Source organism: Montipora capricornis, chromosome 10 (assembly GCF_036669925.1).
Source record: "Montipora capricornis isolate CH-2021 chromosome 10, ASM3666992v2, whole genome shotgun sequence".
NCBI lineage: Eukaryota > Metazoa > Cnidaria > Anthozoa > Scleractinia > Acroporidae > Montipora > Montipora capricornis.
This window is the reverse complement of record NC_090892.1, coordinates 42803764-42821263: the sequence shown is the minus strand read 5'-3', so window position 1 is coordinate 42821263 and position 17500 is coordinate 42803764. Positions and strand designations below refer to the sequence as shown.

General features: G+C 41.9%; 2 protein-coding genes across 3 annotated transcripts in view; one reads left to right on the top strand and one right to left on the bottom strand.

Moving 5' to 3' along the window:
• LOC138021703 (uncharacterized) overlaps window positions 1–13054 on the top strand; it is an 18961-nt gene extending 5907 nt beyond the window's left edge. For both annotated transcript variants that reach the window (XM_068868667.1, XM_068868665.1), the window contains exons 4-8: window positions 1–35; window positions 771–842; window positions 939–1040; window positions 2576–2674; window positions 3357–13054. The exon at window positions 1–35 is cut by the window's left edge and continues 79 nt beyond it. In XM_068868667.1, the coding sequence (XP_068724768.1) occupies window positions 1–35; window positions 771–842; window positions 939–1040; window positions 2576–2674; window positions 3357–11851 (8803 nt within the window). In that variant the 3' untranslated portion in view covers window positions 11852–13054. The remainder of the gene's footprint in view (window positions 36–770; window positions 843–938; window positions 1041–2575; window positions 2675–3356) is intronic.
• Window positions 13055–17234: 4180 nt separating this feature from the next.
• LOC138022377 (transmembrane protein 42-like) overlaps window positions 17235–17500 on the bottom strand; it is an 8781-nt gene continuing 8515 nt past the window's right edge. The window contains exon 4 of the mRNA XM_068869499.1: window positions 17235–17500. This exon is cut by the window's right edge and continues 1491 nt beyond it. The gene's annotated coding sequence lies outside the window, so the exon portion shown is untranslated.

Below are 17500 nucleotides of genomic sequence, written 5' to 3'. Positions count from 1 at the left end.
GGGAGCTTGTGGAACATCTGCAGATGAAAAACCAGGTAAAGGCAGGAAGTAACAATAGTATAGCTAACGTAGTTGCTAGTGTGATGTTCGAAAGACCAGAAAGAGCTTCCAAGCATTTTTGTCAGACGGACCATGAAGCCGGAAGTGGGGCGATTTCCCTTCAACTGCCTCGAGACTGTGTCAAGTTTTTGTTTCAACATTGCTTCTTACATGGACGGTTTGGTGGTAAATTTGAGGAAAAAATAAAAATAAAATGAATTAGTGTTTATTGTCACTCTGAAAACGCCCTTGGTTAAGCTCTCTAATGCAATAACTTGATGAAGAAAAGAAAAGAAAATAGGAAAATTGCACACAACAAAGCACGGCAATCGCGAGTCAGTGCATCATTCGATGCTTTTGCTGTGTTTGGTGTCAACACGTTGAAAACATCATTTTATTCACGCTTATACAGTGCAAAGCAGTGCTAGAAAATCAAATGCTAAGGGCCTGAATCGATTGCCAGTGAACCTTTGAGAAGGCCCACCCTCCCTGAAATTAAGATGACTTGATTTAAAGCAAGGCTTCCAACCCCAGTTTATCAGGAATTTTGTTTAACGTTTCTTTTGTGGTCCATAGAATGGTCTCTTCTTTAGCGATAGTGAGACTGAAATATTGTGTTACCTTGTTTGGGCCTGGGAATATAAGGGTTCTGCGGAGCAAGCAGTGAGACTCGACTTTGTCTCTGACAAAACTCGGGTACACGTTAGATTGGGTTGCTTTCTTTATTCCAGATGGCAGAAAGAAGGGTTATTGGGCAAGAAAAATGGAAGACAAAAAAAGCAAATTCAAGGGCAGAAAGGAAGGTGAGTCCAACAGTCCACTAAATTTTCCAACGAACTCAATGCTCTATCTTCTCTACTTTGGGCAAAGTGTGGTTAAATACTCATAAGTTTTTGCAGATCCTGGAGACGATAAGGAGCCAATACAAAACCAAACCCGACCAAAACCATTGAAAATGGAAACATCCCAGGATAGCCAACCAAGCACCAGTAAGGTACAAGGTACGTGAACTAAGAGCCATAGCGTTTGGGAAGTCAGTTGGTGGAATATGCAAGAGGAAAGTTTAGTGATAATGCGACAGTAAACGGCGAAGATCGCAGGTTTAAAAATTGTAAGATGTAAATGTCATGATTTTAATTAGAAATTGTATGTGCATAACTATGTGGTATTTAACTGTAATTCACAGAATAACGTCAATCTGCGCTGTTTTAGTCTAGGCACTTTTTCAAAAATAGTTTGCAATTCTTTACAGTAAAGGGTAAAGCTTAGCAAACCTGAATTTTCCGACTATCAGTTAATAGGCCACTTTCGATATATTAAAGTTCAGCTTGAAAGAGAGGTTTAGACGACAAAGACAGAGGAGGAAAGTGGATGATATTCTAATATCTTTCACATTCATTGCAATTCGTTTCTATTGTTTTCGTCCTCTCTGCTTCACTATCAAGCTGGATATTGATATTTCGAAAACTATGGCCTCTTTACTTCTCTAATCCATTCCGCAGAGATTAGATTCCACAAAATGATGTCACTTATTAAAATGACCCGTGACAATTAGACACGGTAACTGGTGGCATATCCTACCTAAGCCTGAAGTAATGAGATGAATCATTTAGCCAAAAAAGGCATACTCAGAGAAAATTTATAGCTCCACCTTGGAAAACTACAAATTTTTCTTTTCAAAGTAGGGCGGTTGGTGACTGAGATGAACATCTGTTTTTCCCTTTTCGAGAGTTCGCTCTATCTTCTTCTTAGGAAATGCTAGTAAGCTCAAGGAATAATTCACATTCTTATAATATAATTGCTAGGCTTAAATTTACAATTAAATGATAAACGATCATGATGAAAGCATCAATTTATAGCACAAGCCAATTTCTCTGAAGACGAGCGAAGAACATGAGACAAACGAAAGCGAGTGAGGAACGCTTAAATCTGACCTGGGTTTTATTGGACAGGGAAGTACTCAGAATGAATCCTACATGAACGTATGCACACTCAACGAGGAAAACCGGTCCTGTCTCTACATAATCTGATAACTTGGAAAACGTTTAATGAAGTCTCAAGCATTTTTTTAACCAAGCCCAGCTAATTTCCGTTGATGAACGATATAATTCAGGTCGCCTTTGTAGAACACCTCTCTAATTTCTTCTAATAGTTGCTGAGACAACGAGGTTTACTGCTTTACTAATTTCAAAGCAAAGACCAAATGAACTGAGTTCCAGCCACCAACATTTTCTGGTTTACCTTCACTGAACTACTGGGGTAGTTTCAGGCTGTGAGAGACACTGCCTCTTGCAGAATTTTGAGCAAAGAAGAATGAACATCGCAAGAGATTGTGCTCGCTAATGTTCTTTGCGACCTTTTTGGTGCTCAAGCAAAGAACGTCTTTTGTGCTAACCATTTGACCACAAAATTGTTTCTCCACACTCTACGTTTAGAGCTCTGGCGTTTGCAGAGAATAGAATGAATTAGAGGGCTGCTTTGCTGCACTTTTCAGAAATAAAGACATAGGTAACTTTATAAATCCCTTTTATGGCAGGAACGACAAGACAAGGCGAAAACGGCAGTGGACGTGGAGCTTCACTAGGACGTGAGAGAAACCGTGAGACATCATCGATTGACAGAAGCAAACCTCAAGGTGAGCACACGGAAAACCTCATCATCGCATGTCCGCGAAGTAATACTAAAATTACTAATTGCGCTGTTCAAGAACTGAAGCACAACCTTATTATGAGGTTTTCGCGTCGCTTTCAAATCCTGCTCTTTTCCGACCGCTTAGTTCAGTTGGTTCAACCGCAGATTACTGAATATGGAAGGTCGGCGTTCACTGACTTAATTAAGGCCGAACCAGCAATAACGGTCTTCCAAACCTGTAATCTTGCTCTTTTCCGACCAGTTAGTTCAGTTGGTTCAGCCGCAGATTACTGTGTGGAAGGTCGGCGTTTACTGACTTTATTAAGGCCGAACCAGCAATAACGGTCTTCCAAAACTCTAAGAACAAAGGAATGTCTTTCTGCTGAATGATATCTGTAAATAGATGTACATTCTAATTTCCTTGGATAAGGACGATCATTTGGGGGTCTCGTTTATCCCTAAACCCACATTTAAAGTTAATTAATGAATACACCGATAACGAAAAAAATAGGAGATGCAAATACCTTGGTGTTTCCCAGGACAGTCTTTTAAAGCAATGTAACAAATTTGTGGGCACAACGCTATACAATACCGTTAACTATCATTTTTAAACTTGCTTCCTCATTGAATGATAAATGTACTTACGAAGTAATTCTTGCTGGAAATGCATTTGATTTTTGCCACAGCTAAAAGAAACCAAGAAGAACACGAACGAAGATCTGGTTCTGTGAATTCATCGACACAAAACAAGAGACCGCCGTCTCGTGGACCGTTCCAAGGAAAAAGTCCCTCCTTGGACCTCAAATCTTTGAAAAAAGAGGATGCTATCGAGGTTGTCTGTAAGCTTAATGAAGAGATGGCTCATTTGAAGTTCCTTATGAGATCTCAAAAGAAGCAGCACAGCAGTGGTGAGTTCATCTCCGATTTAATTTGCACGTTAGCCGTATCCTGCAAGGCACCTCAAAGTGAGGAAAAGAACACGATTATTGCTGCAATAAAAGACTCGTCATTCCTGAGATTAAAAATTTCCCCTTTACTTGATTGTTTTCAAGTATCAACAGCCACACATGACCACGATTCTGGGCAAGAGTTTTTTGAATGTCTTATCATGGTCTTTTCATCCTATTTGACGCATTTGCCTAGCTCGTATGCTGACCTTCCGTATGACCTGTTGAAACGAGCCTTGGAACGTTCGGATTTGAGAAGGAAAGAAAGACTGGAACAAGAGTTGGATGCTTTTAAGCAAGCCAGAGATGGCATCATCAAAGGTGAAAGGCAAAGACTCGTCAAACGTTACCCCAACAGAGGAAGAAGAAAGCCACCAGACGATTTTAGATACATTCCGATCTGTCCAACAAACAAAGAAATCACGAATCGAGAAAGACCTTTCCTGCGCACGAATATCATAAAGGGGCGATACGAGAATGCAGAGCATTACCTCGATGTCCAGTTTCGATTGCTTCGAGAAGACTTTCTTGAGCCACTGAGGGAGGGTATTCACGAACTGGTCCTAAACATACCAAGACAACAACGAAATCAGCTTGGTATGAAATCTTACCGTAGTGTTACCATCTCCGGTAAGCAATTTGAGAATTATGGCATAATATATCAAGTACAAATTGATGTTTCTGGATTCAACACCAGCAGATGGGGTCATTCACGACTCATATACGGCACCTTTCTTTGTCTTTCACAAGACAACTTCAAGACAATGCTTTTTGCAACGGTTGTAGAACGAGATGAAGAGAAACTGAAAAAGGGCAGAATTGGGATTGAATTTATAGGAGACCAAGACGTTTGGGACATTGAGAACCGGAATTGCAATTACCAAATGGTCGAGTCACCTGCCTATTTTGAAGCCTACCGTCATGTTCTTAAAGGGTTGAAGGAACTGGATGGACCAACGTTACCGTTCAAAAAATACTTGATCGAGTGCAGTGAAGAAATCGATCCACCTAAATACTTAAGACGTAATGACTCCCAGCAGCCGCTTTGTTATGATCTCAGCAAGGCCCTCGATGTCTCAGATGAATGGAAGGCCACTGCAGTACCTGTTTTGCAAACTGACGCCTGGCCTCCAGTAAAGGTACTTCCCCTAAACACTTCTCAATTAGAAGCTCTGAAAACAGCAATTACAACTGAATTCTCTGTCATCCAGGGTCCTCCAGGAACTGGTAAAACGTTCGTTGGGACTAAAATTGTGAGATGTTTACTTGAAAACCGTGATGCATGGGATCCTCAGCACAACTCACCAATGCTGATGGTATGTTACACAAACCACGCACTGGATCAGTTCCTGGAAAAGCTCCTGGAATTCCTTCCCAAACGAGAAATAATTCGTGTGGGAACACGGAGCAAAAGCGTCCAATTAGAGGACTGCAATTTAAAAAAATTCACCGACAGAAGTAATAGGCTGAAATACAAATTCCGTGAAGTCCACAACCGGATGAAAGAACATGTCAACGAGATTACAAAGTGGAAGAAAAGTCTTGCAAAGGCAAGCATGCAGCCGCCGTTGTTGGAATTTGATGATCTAGAGGAAATGATGAATTTCGCACACGCAGACCAGCTCTCTAATGCAATATTTCCCCATTACGTGGCAAACAAGAGCCAAAGACCAGACAACACTTTTAGGCTGTGGCTATGCGACAATCATTTGGTGAATTCCTACAATCAGAGTACGCAAGGCGAAGAAGAAGATGAGTATGAAGCAATGGAAGCTGGGTCAATCCTACCAGAAACTGGTTCAGATGAGGTTATTGAAGATATTATTTTGGCTGAAGCATCAATGGATGTCGGTGATAACAACAAAAACGCAAACCCTGAAACAGACCTGACTGACCCTGCAATAGAAAGAGCAACTGGTTCTTCACAATATGATCAAAGCTTCAGTCAAACAGAGGAACATTTCCAGAAGCCAATTTCAGAGGAAAACGCTGAATTCCTTTTTCAAGGACAAGACCAGTCAGCTAAAAATGAAGACGAGGATGAAGGGTGGACAGTCGTCAGTCACAAAAAGAAAGCTAATACAGTCTTTGGGAAAGCCTTTTATTTCCTAAAACAAGAGAACGAGGAACACGGCGACAGCTCAAATTCAACCAAAGGAAAGGAAATTATTACTGCTGACATTTCTACTGTAAAAAATGAGCTTAAAGACCAACAAATGATGACTACTGCAGAGATGATGCGTGTCGACAATATCTGGACTTTAAAACGACTAGATAGACTGCGATTGTATCTTTCCTGGGTTGAGAACTATCGTGAACATTGCAGAGTAGAAGTTCGGACAAGTGAACAAGAATATAAAAATTTTTGTACAGAATTAGAGGCAGTTTCATTTGAGCAAGCGGAGGAGGTCATACGTCAGGCTACTGTAGTTGGAATGACAACAACGTCTGCAGCTAAATACCTTTCGGTGCTTAAAAACGTAGCTCCAAAAATTGTTGTCATTGAAGAAGCTGCTGAAGTGATGGAAGCCCATATTCTTACTTCTCTTACACCAAATACGGAGCACACCATTCTTATCGGAGATCACAAACAACTACGTCCAAAAGCTGCAGTCTACAAATTAGCACAAAGGTACAACTTGGAGGTCTCTTTGTTTGAGCGGATGGTAATGAACAACATGGATTGCAAACGTTTATCCGTACAACACAGAATGCGCCCTGAAATAGCCGCACTGACAAAGAGAATCTATGACCACGAAATTGTTGACCACGAATCGGTGAACAATTTTGAAGACATATCTGGCATGTGCTGCAATTTGTTTTTCATTGACCACAAACAACCCGAGAGGATGGTTAGCGGTTTACAGAGCTATGCTAATGATCACGAGGCACAGTTTATAGTGGCACTTTGCAAATATCTTCTACTACAAGGATACAAGGAAACACAGATCACAGTTCTAACAATGTACATTGGTCAGTTGCTACTTCTCCAAGATCAATTGCCAAGGTTAGCTTTTAAGGAACTAAAGGTCTGTGCAGTTGACAACTTTCAAGGTGAAGAAAGCGATATAATTCTTCTCTCACTGGTGCGAAGTAACACAGAGGGTCGCATCGGTTTCCTTGCTGAATCCAATAGAGTCTGCGTTGCACTCTCACGGGCTCGCAAAGGGCTATACTGCATTGGAAACTTCAGCTTACTGAAAAGCAAGTCCGATTTGTGGAAAGAGGTTGTCAATGATTTAGAAGCAAAAAATGGCATCGCCGATGGTCTACAGCTTCTTTGTACGAAACACAATAACGTCACAGTTGTAAGAAAAGAAAGTGACTTTAATCCATTAGGAGGATGCAATATGCCTTGTGGTGACCGTCTTTCATGCGGTCATGCTTGCGACAGGCAGTGTCACGTATCGAGCCACAAGTTAAATAATTGCAATAAACCATGTCCTGGTAGATGTCCTAATGAACACACATGCCCTCGCACGTGTCACCATCCCATAGCTTGTGACCCGTGTTGCCGCGAAATGACCAAAGTAGTCCCCAAGTGTGGCCATGAACAACAAATACCATGCAGTGTTGAACCTGAAACGTTTCCCTGTAAGATGAAATGCGAAAACAAGTTGCCCTGTGGGCATTCTTGTGCTAAAGAATGTGGGCAGAAGTGCACATTTAACTGTCAAGTTATTTGCAAGAAATTCCTTTCATGTGGACACGAAACAACGCTACCGTGCTTTATCGATCCCACAGAGCACAGTAACTGCAAAGAAAACTGCGACAAAGTTCTTGATTGTGGACATCCATGTTCAAAGAAATGCCGAGAAAAGTGTCAGTGTGAGGCCGAAATTAACATTACCTTGGAATGTGAGCATACGAAAAGAATCATGTGTCGAAAAAAAGAGGATCCAATTCAGTGTGGTGAGAAGTGCAAGCGAAAATTGGACTGTGGTCACGATTGTACAGGATTTTGTCATGAGGACTGCACAGGAAGGAAATGTGAGGTTGAGGTTTTGAGGGATCTTCCATGCGGTCACCAGCAAAGTCTGCCTTGTTACCAACAGTCACAAAGTGGTTTTTGTTACCCTCCTTCTTCAAGAAAACTGAAACGGGGTCGCAAGAAGAGCTCCTCGGTTCGCGGCCAACAACGCCTCAAGGCTCAGTGTAAGGAAAAGTGTAATAGGAAATGTGGGCGGGGTCATTCGTGCCATAAAACCTGCCACATTGGTTCACCTTGTGATGACTGTACGATACAGGTGGACATGACGATTCCTTCATGTGGACATATCATTCAAAAGCCATGTCACATCAACCCATCGTCATTGAAATGCAATCAGCCATGCGATAGGCTAAGGGCCTGTGGGCACCCTTGTAAAGAAATCTGCAGCAGAAATTGTGAGACTAATCCATGCAAGGATCTCGTAACAAGAACTTTGCCATGTGATCATCTGGGGACTTTAAAATGTTACGAAAATCCTGAAGAAGTCATTTGTAACAAGATGGTTCAAGTCAAACTAGCATGTGGGCACGAAGCGTCTGTCAAATGCCATGTTGCCAAAAATGAGTCAAAAAGTGTCTTATGCAAGGTGAAGTTAGAAAAACAATTGCCCTGTAAACACAAACGCATGCTATCTTGCTTTCAGAATCCTGAGGAATGCATCTGCAAAAAAGAGGTCAGCGTTAAACTTCAATGTGGCCATATGAAGTCTATCCCGTGTAGCGTTGTTACAGCGGAACTACCATATGAAAACTGTATGATTAAGGTAAGACGAGTATTGTCATGTGGTCATGAAGCAACCCTGGTCTGTCATGAAAAACCAGAGGACCATCTTTGTAATCAGAGGGTTCAAGTCGAGCTTTCTTGTGGACATAAAAAAAACATAACGTGCAGCACAGCAGAGGAGGAGCTTCTAGGTGTGAACTGTGAAACAATAGTGGCACGTAAGTTACCTTGTGGCCATGAAAAAATGGTGCATTGTTCGCTTGATCTGAACAAAGTAAGGTGTGACGCCCCTTGTGAACGCTTTCTTCCATGTGGACACCTATGCACAAACAAATGCGGCGATATATGTCCTTCTCGGTTAACGTGTTTAAAGAAATGCAGGAAACAGCTCAAGTGCAGTCATCAATGTCCCGGTAAATGCTCTGAGGATTGCAGCCAGTTCAGTTGTCAATTGATGATCGAAAAGAATCTTAATTGCCCAGGGAATCATTCCCAAAAATTGGCCTGTAGTAGGGATGCGAAAACCGTGAAATGCCAAGAGCGCTGTGAAAGAAATCTAGATTGCGGTCATCCGTGTGCCGGTAAATGCTCTGAAGATTGCAGCCAGTTCAGTTGTCAGTTCATGGTCGAAAAGAATCTTAACTGCCCAGGGAATCATGTTCAAGAAATGGCTTGTAGTCTAGATCCGAAAACCGTGAAATGCCAAGAGCGCTGTGAAAGAAATCTAAATTGTGGTCACCCGTGTCCCGGTAAATGCTCTGAGGATTGCAGCCAGTTCAGTTGTGAATTGATGGTCGAAAAGAATCTTAACTGTCCAGGGAATCATTCCCAAAAATTGGCTTGTAGTCGAGATCCGAAAACCGTGAAATGCCAAGAGCCCTGTGAAAGAAATCTAGATTGTGGTCACCCGTGTCCCGGGAAATGCTCTGAGGATTGCAGCCAGTTCAGTTGTGATTTGATGGTCGAAAAGAATCTTAACTGTCCAGGGAATCATTCCCAAAAATTGGCTTGTGGTCGAGATGCGAAAACCGTGAGTTGCCAAGAGCGCTGTGAAAGAAATCTAGATTGCGGTCACCCGTGTCCCGGGAAATGCTCTGAGGATTGCAGCCAGTTCAGTTGTGATTTGATGGTCGAAAAGAATCTTAACTGTCCAGGGAATCATTCCCAAAAATTGGCTTGTAGTCGAGATCCGAAAACCGTGAAATGCCAAGAGCCCTGTGAAAGAAATCTAGATTGTGGTCACCCGTGTCCCGGTAAATGCTCTGAGGATTGCAGCCAGTTCAGTTGTGATTTGATGGTCGAAAAGAATCTTAACTGTCCAGGGAATCATTCCCAAAAATTGGCTTGTAGTCGAGATCCGAAAACCGTGAAATGCCAAGAGCGCTGTAAAAGAAATCTAGATTGCGGTCACCCATGTCCCGGTAAGTGCTCTGAGGATTGCAGCCAGTTCAGTTTTCAATTGATGGTCAAAAAGAATGTTAACTGCCCAGGGAATCATTCCAAAAAATTGGCTTGTGGTGTAAATGCGAAAACCTTGAAATGCCAAGAGCGCTGTCAAAGAAATCTAGATTGCGGTCACCCGTGTCCCGGTACATGCTCTGAGGATTGCAGCCAGTACAGTTGTCAATTGATGGTCAAAAAGAATCTTAACTGCCCAGGGAATCATTCCCAAAAATTGGCTTGTGGTCAAGATCCGAAAACTGTGAAATGCCAAGAGCGCTGTGAAAGAAATCTAGATTGCGGTCACCCGTGTCCAGGCAAATGCTCTGAGGATTGCAGACAGTTCAGATGTCAATTGATGGTCGAAAAGAATCTTAACTGCCCAGGAAATCATTCCCAAGAAATGGATTGTAGCCAAGACCCGAACACCGTGAAGTGTCGCCGAAGAGTACAGAAAACCTATGATTGCGGTCACAAGGAGAGAGTTAAGTGCATCGAATTCAAAACAGCTACCTGCAAGGCAGCTTGTCGACGTCCTCTGAGATGCAATCACATGTGCAGGGGTATTTGTGGGAAACCCTGTTACCAATATCCCTGTAACGTCCTTGTAGAAAAGACCCTCTCTTGTAATCACAAGGTTAAGATGCCCTGCAGTTATTCACCTGATAATGTACGATGCACTAACTTCTGTCTAACAAAACTACCGTGTGGTCATCGATGCCCCGGCAAGTGTAAAGAGTGCCGCGATAGAGGCTCTCATGAAATATGCCAACGTCCATGCAACCGAATTCTTGTTTGTTCGCACCGTTGTAAAGCCGACTGCAGAGTTCCATGTCCACCATGCGACAGAAAATGCGGTAGACGTTGCCCTCATACGAAGTGCTCTCAAAGCTGTTCAAAACCATGCTCTCCATGCAACAGACCGTGTAAATGGAGTTGTCCTCATTACCAGTGCAGTAACCTGTGTGAAGAGGAATGCGACCGCCCCCGATGTGATGAACCCTGCTCTGAGAGGCTACCATGCAACCACCCTTGCATTGGGTTGTGCGGGGAAAACTGCCCCACATTATGTGCCACTTGCGACGCGGGAAAGATTTCCTCTATGGTAAGTGATGGACAAAACAAATTAAGAGAGACGACAAGATATGTTCAACTTTTCGACTGCGGTCACATTCTAACCGTTGCAGAAATGGATTCGTGGATGGACAAAGAAATGGGTAGAAATGTTCAACTCTTTCGATGTCCTCGGTGCTCAACCGCGATCACATTTAGCTATCGTTATGGAAACCAAGTCAAGAGGACGCTAAAGAACGTAAAAAATGTGAAGGATGAAATTTGCAAGCTTGGAATTGAAAAAGCAACGTTAGCACGGAATCTTTTTCATCAACTTTGCAAGCCTCCAGCCATCGTCACCAAGATTCAAAAGCTTCCACTGTCCGAGTCAATGGCATTAGATACAGTAAGACCCCTCGACATACTCACAGTATTCACTCTTAACAATCATTTAATTATCGTTCATGAAATTGAGCAAGCGCAACGCAGTTTGAATCGTGTGGCAGTTCAAAAAAGTCTGAAGCTACACCCTAATATGAAAAACGTCTTGGACCACATCACATGCGTCCTGGGAAACATCACACCTTACCTGGAGAGTCACCAGCCAGATTTGAGAACTCTTAGTCAAGTGCATGAGCGCATAAGAAAGTGTGCCCTTTTCGCTTCACTTTTGGAAATCCATAGTGAGGCAATAAGGCGCCAAAGTTCATTCTCGAGGAATTTCGAGATGCGTTTGAAAAAGGCAACCAATCAGTTTATCTCGTTCCTTAAAGAAAATGATGATACTCTGACAATTGAGCGACTAGACAGAATGGTCGCTCTTTCGCGAAGCGAAATTGGGCTTGCATCACTCCCATTTAAAAAATCCGCTGACTTTGAAAACTTTCCAGGCACTGGAAAAGACTTTTGGAAACTGTGCCAACATCACGAAGTGTATTTCACCAGATCGATTTTCCGTGATGGGGAGGAAGTCAACGAATTACGGAAGAGGTGTGTGCAGTGCGTTAAAGAGGAGGGCGGCGACTAAGGCGTGTTCCAGCGAATAAGAATTGGGAAGGGTGGAATTGCTAAGGGGTTGTAAAATTGGGCCGCGGTCTTCAAATGAGGGAGAAATCAAACACCTGAAGTATTGATTGATTAGGCAGCTTCTCCGCATGCACTTGGGTACAACGGAATTGAAAAGAATACTAAGATCGGGTATCCAGTAAGAGTGGAAGAATTGAATGCAGATACCAGCGGCCGAATCAATGCTTATCCGTAACAAACAACACCACTAAAAGGAATCTAACATTCTGGAATTCATGTCATGCTTTTTCACTGACCGTACAGCATGCCTTACCTTCAGAGTTTTGAACAAACTTAACGCAAGAGGAATAGAGCGTTCACATAAAATTAGCGAGAGAAATCCCCAGACTGGGAAGGAAAGGAAAGGAAAAGAAAAGCAACTTCTAGTCGGCATATTATGACGGTTCATTTTGCCTCCAATCAAGCAACCTTGAAATTGCTTTACAGGCCATTATTTGATGCAGTGTCATGTTGTGTGCTTTTATCATGACAAAACAGCTTATGTTAAAATTCATTTTCCTAACCTTAGGGATTGCTAAAAAAGTATCCAGTATTTGCAAACATTCGGTGTTCCTGTGCATTGTCAGACCCAAGCAGTGGACAGGTCAAAATGTCCAAGTACATTGTAATCATCTCGTTTCTTTTGCTAGCTGCCCACAGGCGCTCCCTTCCTCTTTTCTTCCTTTTAATTTCCAAACTAAACGTGACCCCTTTTTAAAGCGAGCCAGACACTTGTGTCAGTTCAAAATTTTTGTCTGTTTTCACCGCAATTCCCATGCGCGTCTCCTCTGCCAGCATGCCTTTTCCACTTGCCAATGAGGAAACGAAAATTACTGTTATAGAGTGTTGTTAATTGCTTTTCTAGGAATGTAAGTAACATTTGTTAAGTAAGCAGACTTTGCAACAAAATTCGTCTTGAATAAAAGGACGACAGAAGGGAACACGAAGAACATATATTGTTTGAAATGAAGCAAATAGCTCGTCCTTCTTTAAAAACAATTATTAGTTACAGACAGCAGAGAGATTTCATGCGGAGTCATTTTGCACAAGCTTTTTTATCCGAAATCGATTAAGTAACTCCCATAACAAAGTAGATTGTGTCTTGCTTGGATATTACTTCTTGTACTGTCCTACCAATGGGCGGGAGCCATTAAAGAACTTGTTAATGATTTATGAGCCTAACAACCTATCAAAGCACCGATAAAAAGTCACGTGCATGAGCTTTAAGCCCGATAAAACACTCCTGCTCGTTTATTTATCAGTCCGTAATGGCAAGGATCTAGTCAGGTTGGATGAAACGTGCGCTTGCTGGATCCTTGCTGTAATCCAACTTTACTTTGAGCAAGGTTTAATCCCCCAAAGCCCCAAAACGTTTCTGGTCCGTGTGAGGTACTGGTGTTATCTGCAGAAGTTAAAGGCTCATAGCACTTACCCAGATCTTGTTCCCCTTAAACAATATGCAGGAGGTCACTACGGGTGTATTTCAATCATTGCAAGCAGTATCTGTTAAACATTTGTAAGAACAGAATATGCGCATACCCAAAATGAGGTCTTGTGTTTTGGATTGGTCTGAAATCTCAAAAACAAAACCCGCAAGATCAGTTTGTCAATCTCACTTACTTGTTCAATTTTAAGGGAGCTTAAGCACCCGACGTTTCCGAGACGCAGACGGCAACCGGAAGTGAGCTGTTCCATTTTAACCTGTCTTCACACAACCACATTTATATTGCTTAATTTTCTCCTCTGGAGATGATTAGTTAAAAAATCTGGGAGACTACTTTCCTCGCGTGTGGAATGTTCACTTCCGGTTGCCGTCAGCGTCTCAAAAAAAAGTTGTTTGCTTAAGCCCCCCATTACCTTGGCATTCAAGCACAAAAACGACCTCCTTCTGAAGAACAATTCTATATTCTATCAACGCCACTTCCGTTAACTCAGTTCCTTGTAGCGCGGAGCACCATAGTTAAGAAAATATGATAACCCATCGGCGCGATAAATGTTATGGTCAATTGTCAAAACAAGGTATCCGCTGATCAGTATCACGTGATCGCGGGCTCAAGTTTAGAGCTCATCGAGGTTAGCTTTTTTTTTAAGTTGACTGCTGACCAGGTACCAGTTTTCGATAGAATCGCCGGCTCAACCCAGTTTAACTCACCTAAACATAAACCGGAAACATCAAAACGCGGACAATTCAAAACCTTTTATTTTCACTAACCCTACAGGCAGTCAGAATAAATAACTAGGGAGCTCCGCTTTAGAGGGAGGCGCGGTGGCCTCATAGTTAGTGCGCTCGACTCCGGATCGAGTAGTCCGGGTTCGTGGCCTGGCCGGGGACATTGCATTGTGTTCTTGGGCAAGACACTACTCTCACGGTGCCTCTCTCCACCCAGCCTGTATAAATGGGTACCGGCGTAATGCTGGGGGTAACCCTGCGATGAACTGGCATCCCATCCAGGGGGGAGTATAAATACTCCTAGTCGCTTCATGCTACGGAAACCGTAGATAAGCGCCGGCCTGATGGAAGCAGTGACTGTTTTTTTCCGCTTTTAGGCTTGGCTAAATCTATATATTAGGGGAATAAAAAAGTACATTACTGACAAAGTTTCCCGACGGTTTCTAATTTCAGCGTGATCCCTATTCGCTGGCTATTGACAGTTGACTCTGAAATGGCATTTTTCCTTTTCCGTTCGCTCGCTGAGGATGTGCTTGTGTTTTTTAAAACTCATGCCATTCAAGAAAAATTCATTGCCAAACTGGTGAATTCCAAAGTAAATTTCACTCGAAAAACCGATACCGTACTCATCGCTTCATGATTCACGCGTTGTCGGTTTTTCTCGTGAAATTTACCGTGGAATTCACTAGTTAGGCAATGAATTTTTCTACAGAAGAAGGCGAAGAAAATGATTTAATTAAGCAGTAACCGGAAACACCATAACGCGGACAATTCGAAAACGTTTTATTTTCACTAACCCTACAGGAAGTAAGAATTAATAACCAGGGAGCTCCGCTTTTAGGCTTGGATAAATGTATATATTATGCATTAACTCAAGCCCATGGTTGGCGCAGTGGTGACAGCACTCGCCTTCCACCAATGTGGCCTGCCTGGGCCCGTTTCTCGAAAGTCCCGAAAGCTTTTCGGTCCCGAAAAGTCATTTGCGAAACTGCCAACCGCTTGTTTAAGAAAGCCGATCTTTTAACGTGTTTTCAAGTATGACTGTTCAGTTTTGTCGACTTAATCCCTCTCCGTTCTTGAGATACAAAGGGAATTGTGACACCCGAAAATGGCCCGTAAAATTTCGGGACTTTCGAGAAACGGGCCCTTGGACTCAACCTGATATGTGCATTGGGTTTTCTTTTTTCTTTTTTTTTCTGGGTACTCTGGTTTTCCCCTCTCACAAAAAACATTACCTTTTCATTTTATTTCATTAATTTGATCTTCTTTGCTTTGATTTGATTTACTGTTTCCTCAATTTGAAGAGCATTAATTTTATTAACGATGAAATGATATATGAAATGAATCATACGTTCAGGCCTCCCTGTTGTCACTGTCCGAAACTTTAAAAAGCGAACTCGCAAAACTCGACGAAAACTTTGGATTTAAAATAAAACTACACACGTCATGTTATATACGCATGGCGGCCGTGTGTAAATTTAACAATTATTCCATGAGCGGCTATAACCAGTCTCATATTCAACAAGCGCGAATGGAATAATTATTTTATTAAATTCTTTGAACTCCAAAACTTTGGAAGTACGAAATACGAGCGAAAAAAGCGAGAAAATCCTAGCGAAATCGAAAAAACGTGATGAAGATGCGATGTTGCTTAATACCTGGTGGTCAGACAGACGCAGGCTCATCATAAAACACTTCTTACCTTTTCGCGTACTTCTAAACGTCGGAATTGATCCAAACTTTCCACAAAACGGGTTTTTTTTAGGCTTTATTCCGAGAGAAATTTCGCTTTTCAGCGAAAATAATTTTAGCTTAGCAACGCTTAGCGAAATCATTTGCCATGTAAGGTCAGACTAAGGTATATGAGCTGATAACCGAGATTTGGTAAACCAATCAGAGCACGAGAAATGCATTAACCGAGGCTGAGAATTTAATAAATGGAAATACGCCATAGTCGCTCAATAGGATTTACATACAGGGCAGCACGCACGCTATTTAGTAAATAAAGCCCTTCTGCCGGCTGGTATGTCGGCCGATTATGTCCGCGGCTGAGAGAAAAATGAATATTTGGCCGAGAAGCGAAGCTTCGAGGGAGAAAATGAAATCTTGAGGACTATCTCTTAGCCAAGGACATAATCAGCCAACATACCAGCAAGCCAGAAAGGGGTTTATTTATTTTATAACCCTCCCATTAATTTTCATATCGCAAAAAACCCGCTCGTAAATAGCCAGTGTTCACTGCAGTGTTAAATGAGATGGCGATGCTTCGTGATTTTTTTTTTTGGATGCACTGTTCAAAATTTCACTAGAAAGAAAGCGTGTCGGTCTCAGAAAAAAATTCAAATCATTGTTGTAGGCCACCTTGGAAAATACCATAATACTCTTTGTTTGTCCCACCAAATTTTGCATAAGCATTGTTTCTAAGTTTCTCTTGGGACTTACAATGGTCCCAAGAGAAAACAAAAACAATGCTTATGCAAAATTTGGGGGGACAAACAAAGAGTATTATGGTATTTTCCTAAGTGGCCTATTGTCACTGCGAGTAGAAAACTCGAAAACAAGGCCCTTTTTTGGTTACTGAGAAGAATGCGCAAAGTCTGAGTGTTTTAAAGTGTGGCTGGAATTTTTCTCACCTTCGAACGGTTGGTTTATTCATAGGCAGCCCAAGCTCGCGTCACTACAGACAGCCGTTGAGAATTTAAACGCGTTATAACACTTTGTATAGGAAATCAAATACCGTCAATTATAAAGCCTAAAAAATGCTCAATTTAACTTTCATTCAATAAAATGAATCAAAATGACTCTTCTTGTGCCTTCTGGAGCTTATTACACCGTTTCGGGAATTCTGTGTTTTCAGTATTTTCAATGTTCTACGACGAAGAACGGTATTTGATTTCCCATACAAAGTCATATAACGCGTTTAAATTCTCAAAGGCTGTCTGTAGTGACGCGAGCTTGGGCTACCTATGGTTTATTTTATGGTTAGTAAACAAAGTGTATTAAATTCTCTACTCTATAAATAACTCAGTTTAAGTTTGCATAAGATTGAATCTCTTAAGTCTGCTCATAACTTTCTTTACTTTCAAAGACGTTGACAGCATGTTTTGTTGACTTTGCTGTACTTTCCGGATTCAGCATTTGCGACCAGCTTCTTAACGTCAATATCACTAGACTCCAGAAAACCAGTTTGTTTTTATTCCATGTAAAATGAAAACTCTTCTGCTGTGTCTTTTTAACCCTAACCCGGCTTTCTTTCTTTTCAACGGAAATAATCCCTACAGCACTTCGCAGGGCAAATTTCCACGGAAACGGGGGTTATTGCGTTCTAGCTGTCCTGGGAGTTTGCACCACGTGACGTAAATTAGCCAACAAAAATCGCCCGAAAAATAATAGGTGGGTTATAAGTTATAATATCATTTCTACGATTATTTGTTGAGTTTG